Below are 20,160 nucleotides of genomic sequence, written 5' to 3' on the forward strand. Positions count from 1 at the left end.
CTTCGACGTTAGGTGAAATTTATTCGAAATATGGTTTTAAAACGTATTAATTCCTCATATTTAACATATAAAGTTAATATAATTAACAAAATATGTATGTAAATATATGAAATAACTGACTGTAATGCTCTGTGAATGTAATTACCATGAATTATATCTAAGAAAGCCCAAATTAGTAGAAACGGACACCACGTGCTTCTTCTTTAACAAAACTACATGGATGGTAGACTATGGAGAATGGGAATCAACAGTGTCGTTCTTGGCCCGTGTAGAATAAAAATCATGTCCTGCTTCAGTTGATAGTATTTTTTTTTTTTTTACAATTGCACAATTTATCATTTACACAAATCGGACATAACTTTGTATTATTTCTTGAGATTCTTGAGGGTTAGATTGAAATGCAATTATTTCTTTATAGATGCGATCGATTAGGACAAAATGTTTTTTTATGAGTAGCCTACAGCAAAATTACGAATGGACATAACTATTATATTCTAAAGGGTCCACAATAATAAAATATGTTAAAACTCTTTACAAAAAAGCTTTCGAACCCTTCCCTGGGTTCATCTTCAGTCCAATTTTTATTATTATTAATGTGGACCCCTTAGAATATTATATATACTCTCGCGATAGATTTTTCCCAACTGTATTATTTCTTAGGATTCATTTAGGTTTAAATTAAAAACGAAAATTTATTTCTTTATAGATACTGACTGATAGAACAGACATAAAATGTATTTTTAAGATGACAGCCAAATTACAAATGTATTGTATATAGTAATTTAAAGGAATAAGTTGATAAATGCAATCTGTATTTGTAATTTCCACCATATCAATGGTCTTATGTTTAAAATTGATTGTCTTTTTATATGATGTTTCCCGTCTCTCAATCTCCATATTTGGAGGCGTTATGTTTAGTCATTTGTTTGTTTCTTTGTAATTTTATCCCTGATTATGTTTTGTTTTGAAACATTGACAACAAATAAAACGTAAAGCAATGTGTCACCTACTCTTCACCATCTTCATACTTTACATTCAGCTGGAACTCTCCAAATGACAAATATCAAGATAAAATCTGTGTGAACAATAATACGTTCTTAAGAAAATTGCTGGAAAACTGGATTATCAATTTTGGTTTTACAAGTATTTACTTTACAGAATTATAAATCTAGTAAGTTCTTTCCTATCTTTTCTACTAAGGCTACTTTTTTCAAGCCTTCAATAATTATCTTTTCATTTCACGAACCATGTTTCATCCTACTAGTCAGCAATCTGTCATTTTAATATCTATAGCTTCTCTGGCAAATTCTTTCCACTCCTCAGCAGGCAAACAAACAAATTAGCAACTTAGGTCTCAATCTATTTTGCCAACTTGTGACACATTATGTATTTTAGTTACTTCCTCGCTTGTGTATAATCTTCACATTACTCTCAAACAATGAATTCTACCATTTTGTATTCACATCATTTCTGAATCTCCTCCATTTTCCTAAGTGGCGATGTCTCAGCTGCAAATAATTCTTATATAGATGCTTCATGGGCTTTTGTCTTTTGCCTTCTTTTACCTACTTATCTCCAACAAATTTCTATCCAAAACATTGAATGCTCTTACTGTTTTTCTTGCTGTCCTCTTGATTCCAGCCTAACAATGCAAAGAATGAAAGACTGGGTAAGCAGATTTTGATCACAAGAGACAAGATAATTTGAAGATTTAAGGTCCATGAGTCACATAAAAGGTGACTATGTTTAACTGGCTGACTCTCTACCTTTGAAACAGAAACAAGAAGAATAAAAAAGTTTTAATAAGATATAACTAAAATCATATCTAGTAGAGAAGAATGACTCAATGATGAAAGGACAGCCTAGCAGCCTTTCAGGTTAAAGCAAGGATGCTCAGAATGTATAAATACTGTAATGTGCATAAACATGCAACATACGAAAATATATTTAGGAAATATAAAAATATGAATAAATGTGAGATCAACAATTCAAACGAATACCTACTGTTACAAAACCCAGGTTGGAATACTTTAGAACCTAAGAATCATTATCATCATCCATAATTTCAAGTTAGGTTCCCTTTCATTCAATTCTCTTTTATTCTGTACTTTCTATATGTTTGTTTGTTTGTATGATGTTTTTACATTGCATGTAACCAGTGGTTATTCAGCAACGGGACCAACAGCTTTACGTGACTTCCGAACCACGTCCAGAGTGAACTTCTATCACCAGAAATACAAATCTCTGACGCCTCAGTGGAATGCCCAAGAATCGAACTCGTGGCTGCCGAGGTGGCACACCAACACCATACCGACCATGCCACTGAGGCGTACGTACTTTCTATATGAAGCAATGTTATTATCCCAACAAAAGTATGCTGAAACATAATGATTATAGTAGTACTACAGAAAACTCCCACAACCAAAAGCAATGGGGACTGACATTAAAATTAGCAATACTTAAATTACTTCCTTTTTGAAACAAAGAAAAAACAAGTAATCAAAGCAACACCCAGTGGCAATTGACACTGCCAGCTTGGAAGCCAGACACTTAAATAATTTCATAAATTCAAAAAGCACCAAAAATAATTTCATGAATTCAAAAAATAATGTAAACCACATTCATTATGAAGTATCAATGTGTGGCAATGGATATCCTGGGTTTGGTCATGTGCAGTATAATCTTTCAAAATCTAACAAGTTTGTGACTACACAGTTCTTTACACGAAATTAAGGCTTTTTATAACTATATAATTGGGTTGTAATGAACAAAGCTGTTTTACATTATTTTTTCATGAACATTTGACATTTTACTAACTAATTACCACTACTCCCTTCTACTAGTGTAGCCACACTTTCCATCCTTTTAATACTTCACCAACTGTGATACAACTTTTCCAGTCTTGAATGTCGGCATTTTATAGCCATACCTTTTCAGATGTCCAATCAGGGATTGCCATACTTGGCTGTGCTAATTAACAACTTCCTGAGTCTTGTCTCAGCAGGGTAAACTTGGGCTGCTTCTGTGCTTATGTTCATCTCCAGGCAGGCGGTCCCCGGGTTACGACGGGTCCGGCTTACGACGTTCCGAGGTTACAACGCTTTTTCTTAAATATTCATTGAAAAATCCGCCCTGGGTTACGACGCTTGTTCCGAGGTTACGACGCTGACGCTTCCGACGCTCCGAGTTAATGACGCTTTTAAAAAACGCATACTATGATAAGAATCCTTTATAGTTTAGCACAGTTTCTCTCTCTCTCTCTCTTTGTATTTTCCAAGGAAAATAATCACTAATTAGTGTATTTTGATGTTTATTTTCATGACTAAATACATTTTTATAATACAAAAATGATTTACTAATTTTCAAATATTAATTTTGATTAATACTGTATTAGTAAGTTTAATAAGTTGAAATGATATCACATAATAAAAATAATAATTCTCTCTCTCTCTCTCTACTACAAAGATGTATGTTTTTTTGTATGATAAATAAATGATTTACTATTTTCAAATATTAATATTAATTTATACAGCAATAATATCAATTCATTAAAGAAAATACCATAGTGAATTAGTAAGATTTTAGCTTATATTTAAAAAATTATGGAAGAATGAAGGAAATCCCAGTCTTCTTCCAGTAACCTTTTCTCGAGATCCAGGTACTAAAACTGTCAAGATATATCAAGTTCTGTGACAGCCAGGAGGGGGAAGAGCTGCAGTGTTGCAATCAGGTGTTCATGACATTCCCCCCCCCCCCCCTCTCTCTCTCTCTCTCTCTCTCTCTCTCTCTCTCATTTACTGAGACTCGAGATTTTTTATGTACTTGTACTATTTGTTTTTAATACTTTCAAATAATAATAATAATAATAATAATAATAATAATAATAATAATAATAATAATAATAATAATCTGAATTACAAAAATTCATATGTGATAGTATTTTAAAGAAATACAATGCAAATCTATCCATGTCACTTTTAATTAAGGTTAACTCTCTCTCTCTCTCTCTTTTGCCACACAAGATAATAATGTGTCATAGTGGTAACTCCCTCCCTCTCTTTCGCTGGAAGCGTTACAAGTATTTTTTGAGAGAACAGAGAGAGATAAACACTCTCTCTCTCTCTCTCTCTCTCTCTCTCTTTTACCGAGATGAAAGAATTTTTATGGTACTAGTATGTAAAATGTTTATTGATAATTTCAGTTATTTAATAATAATAATAATAATAATAATAATAATAATAATAATAATAATGATAATAATAATAATAATAATAATAATAATAAAACTTTAATTACAAAATTCATAATGGTCGTATTTCAAAGAGATGAAAATGACCTTTCCATTTCACTTGTAAGGATAATTCCTCTTTCTTACTAAGATGAGAGAATTTTTATGGTAGATGCACGTGTTTATTATATTTTCAAATAATAATAATAATAATAATAATAGAAGTAGTAATAATACGATAACTAATTTCAAAAGAAAATTCTTCCCTTTGTCTTTTTCTGTATCAATTTCCCTACCTCATAACTCCAGTGACACTCGGAGCTTAACAATGCCATACAATGGTCAACGAATTTAATAGTTTTATGTAATCTCTCTCTCTCTCTCTCTCTTGTATTTTAATGAAAATATACAGTAATTTGTGAATACACAGTGTTGCACATGAAAAAAAGTAAATTAGTGATAATTTTAGAGATACGGCCCAAAGAAAAATTGCAAATTAGTGAAATTTTCCTTGTGGAAATGTTTTCAAGAACGTTGTTCCGGCTTACGACGATTTTCGGGTTACGACGCGTCTTAAGAACGGAACCCCCGTCGTAACCCGGGGACTGCCTGTACATAGTTCTCATAAATGGCACCGATTCCAACTTCTCTCAGTTTGTGAGGCATCCCAAATCTTGGTAGATGTCAACTTCATTCAGGGGCAAAATGAGGTGGCAATTCTCCTGTTTTTATCATCTCCAAACAGTTACAAGACATTTGATTCTAACAGGCTGGTTCAGAGTTACCTTTAATATTAAAATTTAAATGCATGTCTTTAAAATTTAAAATTTAAATGCATGTCTTTACAAATTTGACAACTGGGTAAGTAAAAAATGTTGAAGGTTTTGACAACTTTCCTCAATTCCTTAAGAGAATGAAGGTGAGTTGTCCACTACTTCCTCAACTGCCAACTTTAACTCCTGACCTTACTTTGCTACTGAGAACCTGGAATCTCTCAATTACTATACTCTCCAGAATTTCATGGAACATGCCATGCCTGGAAGAACAGTCAGTGGGAGAATAACATCAACAGTTCCCCCCATCCCTCTTTAACAAGGGCCTTCTGTGGTATATGGTGTAAAGGGAAACTGCTGCTTCCTTACTGGAGTTGTCCTGTTGGGGGTAAGAAGATATGAATACACAGGAGTGTGGGGCATCCTCATTTACTTCTGTTGATACGAGTAATGACCAGGCTGCTGACTTCTGACTGAAGTCAATAGCTATCTGGAAAAGCTTGATTCACTATCAAAGCTGAAGTTGTTTGCCATAGTTACTGTTTAGGTCAGCTTCTCACTTTCCAAACCAAGTTTTTCAACAATAAAAAGGCTTCAAGCAGGTCCAAAACCCTTGGGTCTCTGATGACGAAGAGAGACTGGAGATGGGAGAGATCACTAGTCACCAAGTCCTACATCTTCATAAAGATATTGGACAGCAGGTAGAAAACCATCCTTATGTGAAAAATAGAAGTCTGGCCTGCTGCCCTTGTAGTGTTGTCCTACAAATTGGCAACCTTAGGAAGCTGGGCACTGATGATTCATAACAACCATTTCTGATATTTTGCCAAGGCCATGATATCCCTTAAAAACCGCACCACCACAGCAATCTCTGTTGGCAAAAATGTGACTAAGGATAGAACTGGTGATGAAGTTGCTTGCAGAGAATATGTGCCTTGCAGATAGGGAGGATGTGTCTGTGACAAGCCATGAAAATGATACAACTTCCATAGACAGTGGCCAGGAAGCACAAAGTAATCACCCACCACCCTCCATCTTAAACAGGGTCAGATACAATATAGGCAGATTGGATCAACATGGGCTGGGTATGTCTTAGATTGTGTGGCTGATACCTCTTCCTGTGCTTCTGTTGACCCGCCAATCCAAAGATTCAAAGACCCAATCCAGTGCTTCTGAGAAGGATTCTTCATCCTGCAGGAGAGGCTACCTCAGTAATCAGTTTATCTGAGCCTTCCTCTCTTACATGCGTAGTCTGTCTGTCTTTGAACTCATAAGGTGTGCATCACTAATCCCAGACAAGAGGTCATATATTCTGCTGGACCTTTTCAGTGAATCCTGGGAGGTCACATAAGGGAAGACCTCACTCAATGGTAAGTGGGATTGCTAACAATTATGACCTATCTTCTTGCACTCAAGCTTTCCTTGTTTCAGTTATTGTTTGCTTTCTCAGTTCTGAATGACATTCTCCACTGATAAAGGAAAGAGGAGGAGAAAAATTCATATCCCTAAAGTCTCATGGCCGCATCTGCCCCCAACATGGGGCCATACCCTTCATGTTGGAAGCAGATGTCTTTCAGAAGTGAGATGTAAACAATAATTGTGCTTCAACAAGAAAAGCTTTAGTACAAGAAAATAGCTCGTAATTTTTAGCAATCCCACTTATCATTGAGCAAGATCTTCTCTTCTGTGACCTCCCAGGATTCAATGAAAAGGTCCAGCCAACAACCTAAGACTTACCCAGCCCACGTTGACCCAACTTGCCATATCTTGTATCTAACCCTGGCCTATATCATAATAAATATTGTTCAAGATGAAGGTGGGGTAATTCTTTGAGCTCAAAATGGCCCTGAACCTTCAAAAATAACAAATTTTTTATGAATTTGTATTTTTCATAGCTAACAAACCTGAGGTCTTAACAATAGGATAATCTTCTAGTGCCAGCTGGAAACTGGTTAAAAAACAATTAAAGATTGTAAAGCAACGAATCTGTGGCATTTGGCAACTCATGTGTATACAAGGTGGAAGCTGGTCACCGACCCGCTTTGGAACTTTTTGACGTGTTAGTCTTTTCTTCCAACCCAAGATATGAGAGGGGCAGCTAGAGGTGGGCAGTTAACATTAAGACCTCAGGTTTGTTAGCTATGAAGAATCCAAATTGATTGAAAATTTGTCATTTGATCATATGTGGAACAAGCTTTTGGTCTTAACAATAGGATAGACTTATACTTGGTGGGAGGTACAAGTACCCTAAACTGGCTGGGGGTTCAGCCCACCTGACCATCCTTCCTAGAAGATCGAGTTATAAAGAAAGGGGTCTGAGCCCGTGAGAGAATAGATAAGCAAGTATCTAAAAACTCAGCCTGCTGGGATCAAACACAATGAGATGTCCAGATTCATTGCATTCGTGGATGGTAAAGAGAACTCTGCCTGTTCAAGCAACAAACCATGTAGGCCACACAGGGGTTTGTTACCACTCCTCCCTCCCCTTGTCAGAGAATGGAGTACGTGCTACTGAGAAGCAGATTTGTTTCTTGTATAAGAACAAACAAAGTAACTGCAACCAGTATGGGTGCCACACTCAACTGTACCAGACCAGTTCCAGTTTATGATGTGTCTTACTTCCTCAACCAACCCATAGGAAGAAGAAAGGGGAAAAAAGAGAAAGGAGGAGACCAGCCATCTCACTCATTCTTTCTTCCACACAATCATCTTAGGCAAGATACAAACTGTCCTGCTAGGTGCACTGGATGAGCTACCCAACTTGTTGAGCAGCCACCACCACTGGATCCAAGGAAAAAATGTCCAAGGACCTGTGGAAAAGGAAGTAAATGTGGTCTGCCAAAGCCAGGAACCAGCATTCAAAATCCTACGAACAGAGTTCTTCTTAAATGCCAGAGAGGAACTCATTTCTCTCATGTCATCTGCTCTAGCCTGCACAAACTCTGTGACAGAACTATAAGATGAGGAGTATGTCTGCTTAATCACCCCCACACAACCAGAATGAAATGGAGCTCTTGGAAACTTCCATTCTGGACTGGCTGGTGCTAACAAAATGTCTATGACACCTAGACCTTAGGTGATGCATCCTTTTTAGATAGCAGCACAGAGCTCTGACAGGACAAGCAAAACCTACTGTGGATTGCTCTCCACAAACTCATTCAGGGAGGGACTTGAAAATGAGGCAAAACTGCCATTATGAACCGAAGGATTTTGAGTCTTAGCTATGAATTCCGGGACAAATTCGAAGGCCCCAGACCTCCAACCCCTGGTGTATTTAGCGTCAAAACTCAGGCCATGAAGCTCTCCAACTCTCTTCGAGGAAGGGAAATCCAACAGGAAAACTGTTTTTAGAGTCAGATTCCTGACTGACTATCAATATAGTGGCTTGAATGGAACTCGAGTGACACTACTCAGGACCAGAGTAAGATCTCACATTGGAGGTTTGAGTTCTCTTGGTGAACAGGATTGTTCGAAACTCCTGAACAATATATTGAGATTTCCTAGGATGAAGAGATGTCCATGCCCTTCTGGCACAGGACCAAGCCAAAGGCAGCCCTGTAGCCCTTGAAAGCTCAGACGGAAAGACCTTTCTTGTTTTTGAGAAAAGATTAGAAAATCTGCTATTCGCTGACTGAAGTTCCCAGTGGAGAGAAACCCCGTCGACGATCACAACCACAGTAGATGGCCCATTTGCTCTGGAAAACTGCTGATGAAGACCTCCTGAGATAGCTGAACATCTGGCCTGCTGCTTTGCGAGAAAAGCCTCTCGCTCTCAGGAGATATTTGACAGTCTCCAACAGTCAAGCAATAGAGATCCTACCGACGAGTGGAACCTTTCCACATGAGGCTGGCAAAAGAGGTTGTTCCATGGGGGAATTTCTCTCGGAACTGCTGACAGAAGATACAGAAGGTCTGGGAACCACTCTACCTGTGGCCACAGAGGCGCCATCAAGGTCATCCCGAGATTCCTAGAACTCGTTACTCTGTTCAGGACCTGACAAATCAGGCAGAACAGAGGGAAGGTGTACACCTCAAGATTGTCCCAAGGATGGTGTAGAGCATCCTCTGCCAGAGGAAGAGGATCCTGGACCACTGAGAAGCAGACCTCTAGCTTCCTGTTGAAGTGAATGGCAAAGAGGTTTAAACATGGGTATTTCCCAAGATGAAACTGCCTGCCTGCTACGTCTTGATGCTGAGACCACTCTGTACATAGGACTTTACTCTGACGACTTAGCTTGTCGGCCACCACATTTCTCCTGCCTGGAATGTAGATGGCCACGAGCTCCACAGAGTTGTTGATCGCCCACTGGTGCATCCTGACTATTACTGAGTGAAGTTGGCAGCAGAATGGGTTTGTCTTCTCAAATGAACAATTCTGGGACCATGCATATAAGACCTCTAGCTTCTATCGCAGAGATGTCTAACATAGGTCTTTCCAACCAGATAGAAGAGATGATAAGATACCCCAAGGGGATGTCCTATGGCAAAATACTCAGCCAAGATAAGTTCTAATTATACTACTGTCAACTTTTGCATTGTCATAGTAATTGCACTGTAGACTGGAGAGAAGTCATTGAGCTGCTCAGGAAACGTGCATCTTCAACAGAGGAGATGTCCTATGAGGTGATCCCTTAACATGACATACAATCAGTATACTACTCATCAGAGGAGACATCCTATGATGATAGGAGACACCCCACCCCCTTTGACTAAGGAACCACCATGGTGGCGTTCCTGAGCAACGTATCACAGAGCTAAGATGGATCTTAACTACTTCGGAGATAAGAACACCAGGATATGAGTTACATTACTGATCTGGTTACTTGAATGAAAAGGTAGATGAAGCTAGGAATCAAACCCAAACCAATCTCAAACTCTTAAAGAATAGGAAAATCTTGCAGATTCAAGAAGCAGAAGAACATCTGGGAATTGGAAGAGTATGCCCCCCATAAAAAAAAAAAAAAAAACAAGCTCAAATCACCTGGGCTAGGCTAAGTACTCCAACACTTTAGTTAGGATAAGATGGAATGATATGTTTTAAAAAGCTGGGCTAGGCCTAGGACTCAACCACCTAGGCTGAATCTATTTCTGCCTAATATATGAGTGATAGGGTTGTGGTTGTGCTAAGACAAAAAGAATCTAAAAATTCTCTAAATATAATAGTATAGCTCGTGGCTAATTATCCTAGCCATAGTTTTAGACCTCTAGCATTATTAGTCTTCAGATGAATACTCTTACTTTATAACTGATTTTCTATAAAAACTCTGAACAATGCTTTTGAGTTAAACACCACCAATATCTGTTTCATCTTCTAAAATTATGATAATCATTTATACATAAAGTTTGTTATTTTGCACAATAAAAGTTACTTGGGTAGTGTATGACACACATAAAGACTGATGATTAATGCAGCTAGCTGACAAAATACTCAGAAGGTATTACCTTCTAAAAGCTGTTTCACACTTTTAAAACATAAAAAACAAAACACCATGACCAAAGTAAGAACTTGGTACATTACTTCATAAATTATCTGTTTCAATTCCTGTAAGAAGAACATAAAAAAAAAATAGGTATGAACTTTAAAATGAAACAAGAAAATATAATGAATATCTCATTAAATTCTTTGGCGACACACTGACAATGCTCAAAATTTCAACAATGCACTCCATATCAAAATGTTAAAAGTTAACACATTCTGAAGAATGCATTTACACATGAGTTGATTTTTTTTACAGGACTTTATACAATACTTGATGTGGTTATGGTACTGTATGCACAGCTGTAACTAATGTTGGTGATCATCACTTATCATTAGCAAAAGTTTCAAATAAAATAATTTACTTTTTACATCAATAAATACTCTATTAAATAATATCAGTATAAACACTATCAAGCCAGTTGTTTGGTATATGTACATCTACTATGCAACAATTCCTCTTAGTTTAGGTCTATATGATGCAAAGCCATCCATCCTCACTACATGCATCTTTGGAGGCTGAAGAGAGGCATTAGCAGGATATCTCCGACCTGCAATATCTATTTCAAATCGAGACTTGCCCAAAATGTACTCTGGAGCTACAGCTTTGCCATCATGATGCTTGACCCATCCAAGGCACACCATTTTATTCAGGGTAAATCCAAATCTGAAACAATGAAATTAAATAAGACAATCATTTACCCGTTGGCTTTTCGAGACGCTGAATATATGCAAGAGAAATATAAACATAATCTTAACAGTACCTCTCACTTCTCCAGTTAGGTAGTATAAACTGTCTGCTGGAGTAATGATTTCCTCTCATGTAGGCTCAGACCTCATGCTGCCATAGACTTACCAAAGTGTGTTATCTCATTCTGAAATTCAAAATCTGGCAACTTATATAAATAAGAATTGTTATTATACTTGAAAAAAAAGCTAACACAACCACTCTCACCATTATGGAATATGCTAATAACCTTTATCAAGAATCAGAATAATTTCTAGTACGTTGCATATGTAATATATTTATAACTCAATTAAAATATTAAAGGATAAAATTCTATCCGAAAATTCTACTGGCGAGAGATACTCAAGAAATTTCTATAATAACTGATTTCATCATCGTCTTCATCTTCATTGCCTCTAATGCTTGTGGCAAAAATAGGCCTCTTCCCATCTTCAATATTGCTGTCCAACCTCTCTGTCTTTAGATCCTTGCTTCATCTTTATTTTCTGGATCACTTTAGCTTGCTGTCCAACCACTCCAACAAGCTCTGTTCACTGTTTTAAACAATGAATGGTCAAAAGTGCCTCAGTGCTTGGCTTGACAGCCTACATTCCACGAAATCAAATCAAATCATCACTGCAGTAATTTTATCACAACCTGGTGTTTTCCATTTCTCAAGTTTCTTCATTATTCATACCACCTCAAAAACTTTTAAATTCATTCAAAAGCACATTCAGGTGTTATCCACTTTCTGGTATATCAATCAAAGGATCCGTTTCAAATCTTATTCATGGCCTTACAAAAAATGTCCCCCCCATCTATCATTGTCTTTCTTATACTCCTGATGTTATTAATCTATCTCTGAAAGGTAAAAGTTAGGTTAATATCCTATTAACTCTTGGAAAAAGTAAATCACAAAACAAAATTTCATGAATGACAAATACAAAAGTGAGTGAAAACAGCAATTAGAAAGCGACTGACTTACTAATTGATAACAATTCCAAGGCTGAAATTACATGACAAAACTATGACCACTACAAAAAAAAAAAGCAAACATAAGAGCAACTGGTTACTCATAATAATAACACAGCAATGAACGGTTTACCAGTCAAAAGGTATTAAAATGCAAAAAATTCATAAAATCTTAAGAAATCACATTATAAAAAGCTTAAATATATGAAAATTTACTAAAAAAAAAATTCTGTCAATTGTATATCACAAAAAACAGCAGAAACACAAAAGAAATCCTGGAGGAAGTATATTTCCGATGCATAACTTCATTGACTAATAAGTTGACAAGGCATGCACAACAGGATTCTTTTTTGAAAAGCTTGGCTTTGTGGGTCTGGATGAATTCCCCACAGTTAAATGCTAATTTATGGTTAAGAAGTTTAGGGTAATAATCAACATTAAAGTATCAATTTACATACTTGAAAAGCACCAAAAGTAAGTAATGACAATCTATACTTACGCTGACGAAGTGGTATTGCCTACATATATGCCATTCCTATAAATAGGTTCTCCTCCCCACGGCCATATATCTTCATCTGGGTCAAAACTATCATCTAATGTGAAATGAACCAAACGCCTTGTCATGCCCTGATTGGCCTGACGCATGAGAGCAAATTTTCCAATAAAGTATTCTTTCTGAAAAGCATACAGAACAAATACACATACATTAAAATCAACAGAAAAAAATGCAAATCATCACTACACTTCAAAAAATGATAAAATTAAACATCAACACATTCCATTAATATTAGCAAAAGGCAAATATGTTCAAGCTTCTTATTGCACAAAACAAATATAAATTTAAAACCTGACCCTGTGACATTATTCTGACTATTTACCAATACACAATATTACTTTGATGAAATCAAGTTTTCTAGGATGCTCATGACAGAACATTTATCTTCTCTGGGAAAGACAGTACCAATAACTAAAGACAAAACAAAATGTTGAGAAACTAGGTTGCCACTAGCAACACTACCACTTTTCCTCCAGTTCATGTTGATTTCCGCATTCTTCCATTCAATCTATTTTAATATCATCATCATATCTCGTTACTTATACAAACCCTCTCAAGTTATTGTTGTTTGCTTTTAAATCAAACTGGCCTTACAACAACACATATTATTCCAATCTCAAAATATAAGATCTGGCACCTATATCATTATTGTTTTATGTCAAGTAGAAACTTTTGTCCTTGAGCTTGTGACATTATTTCATTTAAGTAAATTTCTTTCCATTAACTCATGCATATTTTAGTCTAATTATCTTACTCTAATCTCTTAGTCGTTTTGCAAGTTCTTTGCAACCACTGAACACAGTATTTTCTTTATATCAAATTATGTCCCTTCTGGCCATTAATCTGGCATATCAAATTCATCATTGTATGTTACACTATGTGTCATATTCCTGTTTTTTGTCTTTGACAACAGGAGCCTGAAACTCTTCTGCAATGTTCCCTCTTCTATACATATCTGATAATACAAGCAGTCCCCGGGTTACGACGGTCTCGGCTTACGACGTTCCGAGGTTACGACGCTTTTCAATTATATTCATCAGAAATTATTTCCAGGGTTACGATGCATGTTCCAGGGTTACAACGCATGCTCCAGAGTTACGACGCCTACAAACACTGATCTGGCAGATGAAATATGACACCAAAAATGCAAAATAATCAATATTTAAAGTTTTTTTTGATGAAAAATGCAATAAGAATGCAGTTTACATAGTTTTGAATGCACCCAAAGCATTAAAAGTAAGGTTTTCTTAGGATTTTTGACGATGTTCCGGCTTATGACGCGTCTCAAGAACAGAACCCCCGTCGTAACCCGGGGACTGCCTGTATAGTGTGGTTTCCTTGGCTTAGTTGCACCAATTGTATGGTGCACTGCATGATCAAAACTATGATTTTCTTCCTTTAAAACTACTGGTGGACCTAAAAATCACTTCTAGGCCTATGCACTTGATACTGTGAGAAGCCTTTCATTTCCAGTCATCAGAGTTGGATACATATAAAAACAGCCTTCAGCTACTCACCTTATCTGACCTGACAGAGAAGATCTGGCAGCAAGTTGGCCACGTCTACACTATTAATCAACTTATGTGAGAGTTAACTGATGAAATTATGTTAAAGTAACAATGTCTGAGACCTAATTCATCCCTCATGACATTCCTGTTTGACTATACCTGAGTAATAGCCTAGGATGTAAGATATAAAGCATGAGATTTAATTCTCTTCTATTTGTTAAACTTACCAGGATAATTCATTAGCCACATTCCATGACATATGAAACTTTTTGGACATACTCCAAGAACAATTAAATCCTTTTCTATGATTAAATTCCCTATCATCAAAGTGTATGATCAACAAGCCATTCATTCCCAGAGAATTACTGTACATACAGATAATTTCACTACTTCTATCCACAGGTGACAGATGGAAATGATGTATAAATATCCAGATCAGATGTCACAGAGCACAATACAACTATCATTCAGCCTTATTATACTATATACTAAGCAGGGAAAAGTTTACATTCAAGAGCATCTTTTATTCCACTTACATTTAATTTGACCTTGTATCCCCGTCCAACTTCATAAGGTGTTACAGAAGAATCAAGCTCCTCAGCCCAAAATGGAATAAATTTTTCAACTCGTAATGATCGCATTGTCATCATGCCAACGTTTCGTATCCCATAATCATGACCAATCTGAAATACAGACAATACATATAAAAATGCACAAAAACGTGAGGCCATAAAAAATGTCACTGCTAATTATATATCTTTACTTGAAATAACAATTTAAATAAATAAGATGATAGTCATTTTGACCATAGCAAATTCTTTGATTAGAAATTGTCTCATTTGCTATGGCCCTACCTATCCCGGCCATAACTTTTTTTTCAAACGCTTCAAATTAAAAATGCATTATGAAAAAAGCAACTTTCTTCTCATAGGTGAATAAATTGTATATGCAATGGTGTCTACCAATGTACTATGTTGTACCCGATTAACAGGGTATGTATTATATACCTGGTGAAATTCGGAAGAAGGTTACATATGAAATGTTGCAAATGCACGATTTTGCACATATTCTGAAAGTGACAAGAGCTTCAACATAAATTCCATGAGAAATGCAAAGAACAAAGGTGACATAACATTCCTCTGCAGCACCCGAAAATCGACTGCAACGTAACCTAGCATTTGAAAAATGGCAGGAGCCCTATCTTATTTAGAAATACACGATAAATTGCACTGAAGGAGCCATGCTACCTGTACAACCTGACTAGAAAAAACATCATATCAACTGTCTCAAAATAAGCTATAAAAGTTGACTCATTACTTCAACATCATTAGCTGAGGAGGCAGAGACCTAGGAAACTCAGTACGCATATTAAAGACTGTACGTACTCCGTTTTTTTACTAATGCCATACCACAGTAATTGGTAGAGCATGATAAAAATAAGAGGTTTGTAGTTTGTGTGGGTTCATCATTTTGCTTTTGACTGTTACGATAAATTCTTGTATCAAAACTGATTTTTTCAAAGGATTCTTACTTTCATAAGCTGGTTGTAGATGTGAAGAGTATACTCGGCAGGTATAATAAGGGTGTAACCTGGCTCACCCATGTGTGTGAAAGACAATACTAAGACACCAGATGCATAAGCTATATTAATTTCCTGAAAAGAGAGGAAACCTTGTTAATAATTTTACAATAAAAAAGTATTATTTCAAGTAATTGCTATTATATTACAAAATAATACTAAAAATACATGCACATACAGTACACAAACAATATATATATATATATATATATATATATATATATATATATATATATATATATATATATATATATATATATATATATATATATATATATATATATATATATATATATATATATATATATATATATATATATATATATATATATATATATATATATATATATATATACATATATATATATATATATATATATATATATATATACACATATATATAATATATATATATATATATATATATATATATATATATAATATATATATATATATATATATATATATATAGTATATATATATATATATATATATATATATATATATATATATATATATATATATATATATATATATATATATATATATTATATATATATATATATTATATATATATATATATATATATATATATATATATATATATACACACACAGTGGTACAGTGGTCCCCCGTATTCGCAGGGGATGCGTACCAGACACCCCGTAAATAGTTAGAACCCGCGAATGTTTGGAGCCCCTATAAAAACTCTAAAAACAGCCTATTTTGCTAGTAAAAACTCAAGAAAAATCCACTAAAAATTTACATACGTGGTTTTTTTAACCCTTAAACGCTGAAGTGGTATTTAAAAATAAAAATCGTCTCCCATATGCCGGCGGCGTTCACGAGTGAGCGCCGAAGCGGAAATTTTTTTTTTTTTTTTGTAAATCAGAGCACACTTAGTTTTTAAGACTAAGAGTTCATTTTTTACTCCTTTTTTTTGTCGTTGCCTGAAGTTTAGTATGCAACCATCAGAAATGAAAAAAATATCATTATCATATATAAATATTGGGATATATGACAGCGCAATAAAAAAATTTCATATATAATTGTATACAAATCGCTCTGTGAGCAGACCGAGCTTAATTTTTTTTTACGTTGTATTGTACACTAAATTGCGATCATTTTGGTATATAACAAATTGTAAAACGATCAAGGCAACACAGAGAAAATATTATCACAAAATGATGCATGAATTCGTAACGAGCGGACGTAAAAAAAAGCTGTTTTAAAAAATTCACCATAAATCGAAATATTGTGCTAGAGACTTCCCGTTTGTTGCCAAATGAAGGTAATTGATTGAATATTACTAGACTGTAAGTGTTGTAGCTTAAAATTGCAGTTTTCAACCATTTCGGTCGAGTTAAAGTTGACCGAAGGACGAATTTTTTCTATTTATCGTTATTTATATGAAAATATTTCAAAACTGATAAAAGCTACAGCCATGGGTTGTTTTTAGTTGTATTCTACATGAAATTGCGCACATTTTCATATATAAAAATTTATGTAACGGCTAATTTAAAATGGTGCAAACATTACGACAATCGGACGAAAAAATTAATGATTTTTTCGGAAGAGTTACCGCGCGGACGTAAGGAAAAAGTTTATTTCATAAATTCACCATAAATCGAAATATTGTGCTAGAGACTTCCAATTTGTTGCAAAATAAAGGTAAATGATTGAATATTACTAGAATGTATTAGTTTTAGCTTACAATTATGTTTTTTGACCATTTCGGTCGAGTCAAAGTTGACCGAAGGTTGAACTTTTGGCACTTATCGTTTTTTATATGAAAATATTTTATCTATAATTTAAAACTCTTCTTTTAAAAATTCTGGACTAGAAATTCTAAGAGCTCTGAGATACATACTGGAAAATGTTGACATCTTAATTTGTTTAAGCATGGTTAGAGTAAAAATGAATATATGACAAGTTATTTGTGGGTTTCCCATATATTTTAAAACTAAAATTGGTGTTACTTCTAATAACTAAGACATCCAGAATTATTTTCACAATAGAATATAAAGAAAATAACTGTATACTATGGATTTTATTATTATATATATATATATATATATATATATATATATATAGATATATATATATATATATATATATATATATATATATATATATATATATATATATATATACGTAAATAGCCACATGAAAGGTGAAGAATCAAAGACTGCATTTACACGATTCCTTGTGCTGGCTGTAATTACAAATACCTTGGTCAAACTGGTAAAGAACTAGATTACCATCTAAAACAACACCGTTACGCAGTTAGAACAGGTCAATCGACGAGTGCTTTATTTGTACACATGAATGATTTTAACCATAGTATAGACTGGAAAAATGCATCTGAAGTAATATTTTGCAACCATATTGTAAAAAGAAACATAATTGAATCTGCATTTATTAAGCATTTTAACGATCAACTAATGAATCTGAGTTCAGGTCTTTTTAAATTAGATAGTTACCTTGTTTATAAAATTGTAGGGAAATACAATGTCACCTTTTAGCAACAGCCTGTAATACTAACTGCAGTTTCAGTTCTTAAGCACTTTTAAAGTATTCTTACTTGTCTGGTAGTGACAATTTGTAATGATAATTTGCTTGTTAATGGCTTTGATCTTTGTTCTGCAAAATTTTCTTGTTTATGTTTCTATTTATTTATTTTAATTTGTACCCCGAAGAAGTGTACGCAATACACGAAAGCGCTTTGGTACCTGGTCTTTGATTCTTCACCTTTCATGTGGCTGTTTACGTACATATTTGTTACGTGCTGTTTGGTGACTTATTGCTGATATATATATATATATATATATATATATATATATATATATATATATATATATATATATATATATATATATATATATATATACACTATATATATATATATATATATATATATATATATATATATATATATATATATATATATATATTATATATATATATATATATATATATATATATATATATATATATATATATATATATATATATATATATATATATATATATATATATATATATATATATATATATATATATATATATATATATATATATATATATATATATTGAGAAAGAATGGATCAGTGAAAATGAGGTCAAGGAAAGTACTAAGCTAAGTACATACTACCAACAAAACAGTTAGCTAAATGAAAAACTGAGGAAATACGGAACATAATTTTACTAGGGTAAACTGAAGATGCCCTAACAACTATAAAAGCACTAATAAAAACAAAGGTTACAAGCACTTACACACAAGCCCACACAATGCATGTACACCTGGACTGTGGCCCAGGTCATAGTTTAAAATATAGTTTTAATTGCACACAACCACTACTAGTGCCTGCATTACATGTGGCTTTATAAGTTTTTTGCACAGATGATAGGAGGTAAAGCATGCAAAATGTAAAGAAGAGACAAAGCCTATCAGCAAAACTGTTCATTAACATACTTTTTCTAAATCACTGCAAAGCCAGAATTAAATTACTGATGAATATTAACTTTTCAGATGCTAAACTGAAAGAAAGGGAGATAGGGAGCTTTTCCTATTCGTGTTGACAACCAACAGTACATGCAAAACAATGAGGATAGTTACCACCTACTGATAGGTTGAATAAACATGCAGATGAATTAAATATCACTGTTAACTGCCATCAGTCTTCTTCTGTTTGCAAAACATATGATGTATGTGTCTGGCACATTCAGGCCATTAATGAGGGCTCTTATGACTGACGCATTTGTAATGACACAATTAGAATTATCAAACGATGGTGCAGCACGGGAACATACCTTAGCCATATGGCCATGGAAGCTGAGATTTTGATTGCACATTAGGGATAACATTTCTCTCGACTTAGGTCCTACAACACTAAGTACCGTATACATAGACGTGACGTCAGATACAGATACACAAGCATCCGCTGTTATCTGCCTTCTCATCCAGTCCATAATGCGAGTCTGTTGAGTTGTTGGGGCCAGCATTAAATAACTGAAATCAGAAAAATCAACTATATAAAAAAATATAATCTAAGATAATCGTTGACTATTGATTATATATTTCAGTTTAGTAAGTTATTTTATCTTTATTTTCATTTTTTGTACTGGTGAAATGTGGTCGATGTTCTATGTATGGGAAACGTGTTTGATTTTAGAAAATGTCTTCATGCATTTAAGTTGTGTTGTGACATCATAGAAGACAAGATGGTGGCAGCATGTAGTGGAAAGGTAAACAATAACCGAGCACTCAGTAGAGGAAATGCGGATCTAGTGTTTGGTATGGTAGTAGAGCTCTCTGTCTTGTACAAGTTTTTGGGTTGT

The 20,160-nt window shown here is 34.4% G+C and overlaps 1 protein-coding gene across 1 annotated transcript in view; it reads right to left on the reverse strand.

Moving 5' to 3' along the window:
• Positions 1-10,599: 10,599 nt before the first annotated feature.
• The window catches only part of LOC135203170 (pyruvate dehydrogenase phosphatase regulatory subunit, mitochondrial-like), a gene marked incomplete in the record, with an annotated part of 155,853 nt that continues 146,292 nt past the window's right edge, over positions 10,600-20,160 (reverse strand). Inside the window, 5 exon segments of the mRNA XM_064232864.1 lie at positions 10,600-11,144; positions 12,676-12,851; positions 14,777-14,923; positions 15,772-15,894; positions 19,633-19,831. Of these exon segments, the coding sequence (XP_064088934.1) occupies positions 10,922-11,144; positions 12,676-12,851; positions 14,777-14,923; positions 15,772-15,894; positions 19,633-19,831 (868 nt within the window).

The sequence above is a fragment of the Macrobrachium nipponense genome, chromosome 33 (assembly GCF_015104395.2).
Source record: "Macrobrachium nipponense isolate FS-2020 chromosome 33, ASM1510439v2, whole genome shotgun sequence".
In the NCBI taxonomy this organism is placed as follows: Eukaryota; Metazoa; Arthropoda; class Malacostraca; order Decapoda; family Palaemonidae; genus Macrobrachium; species Macrobrachium nipponense.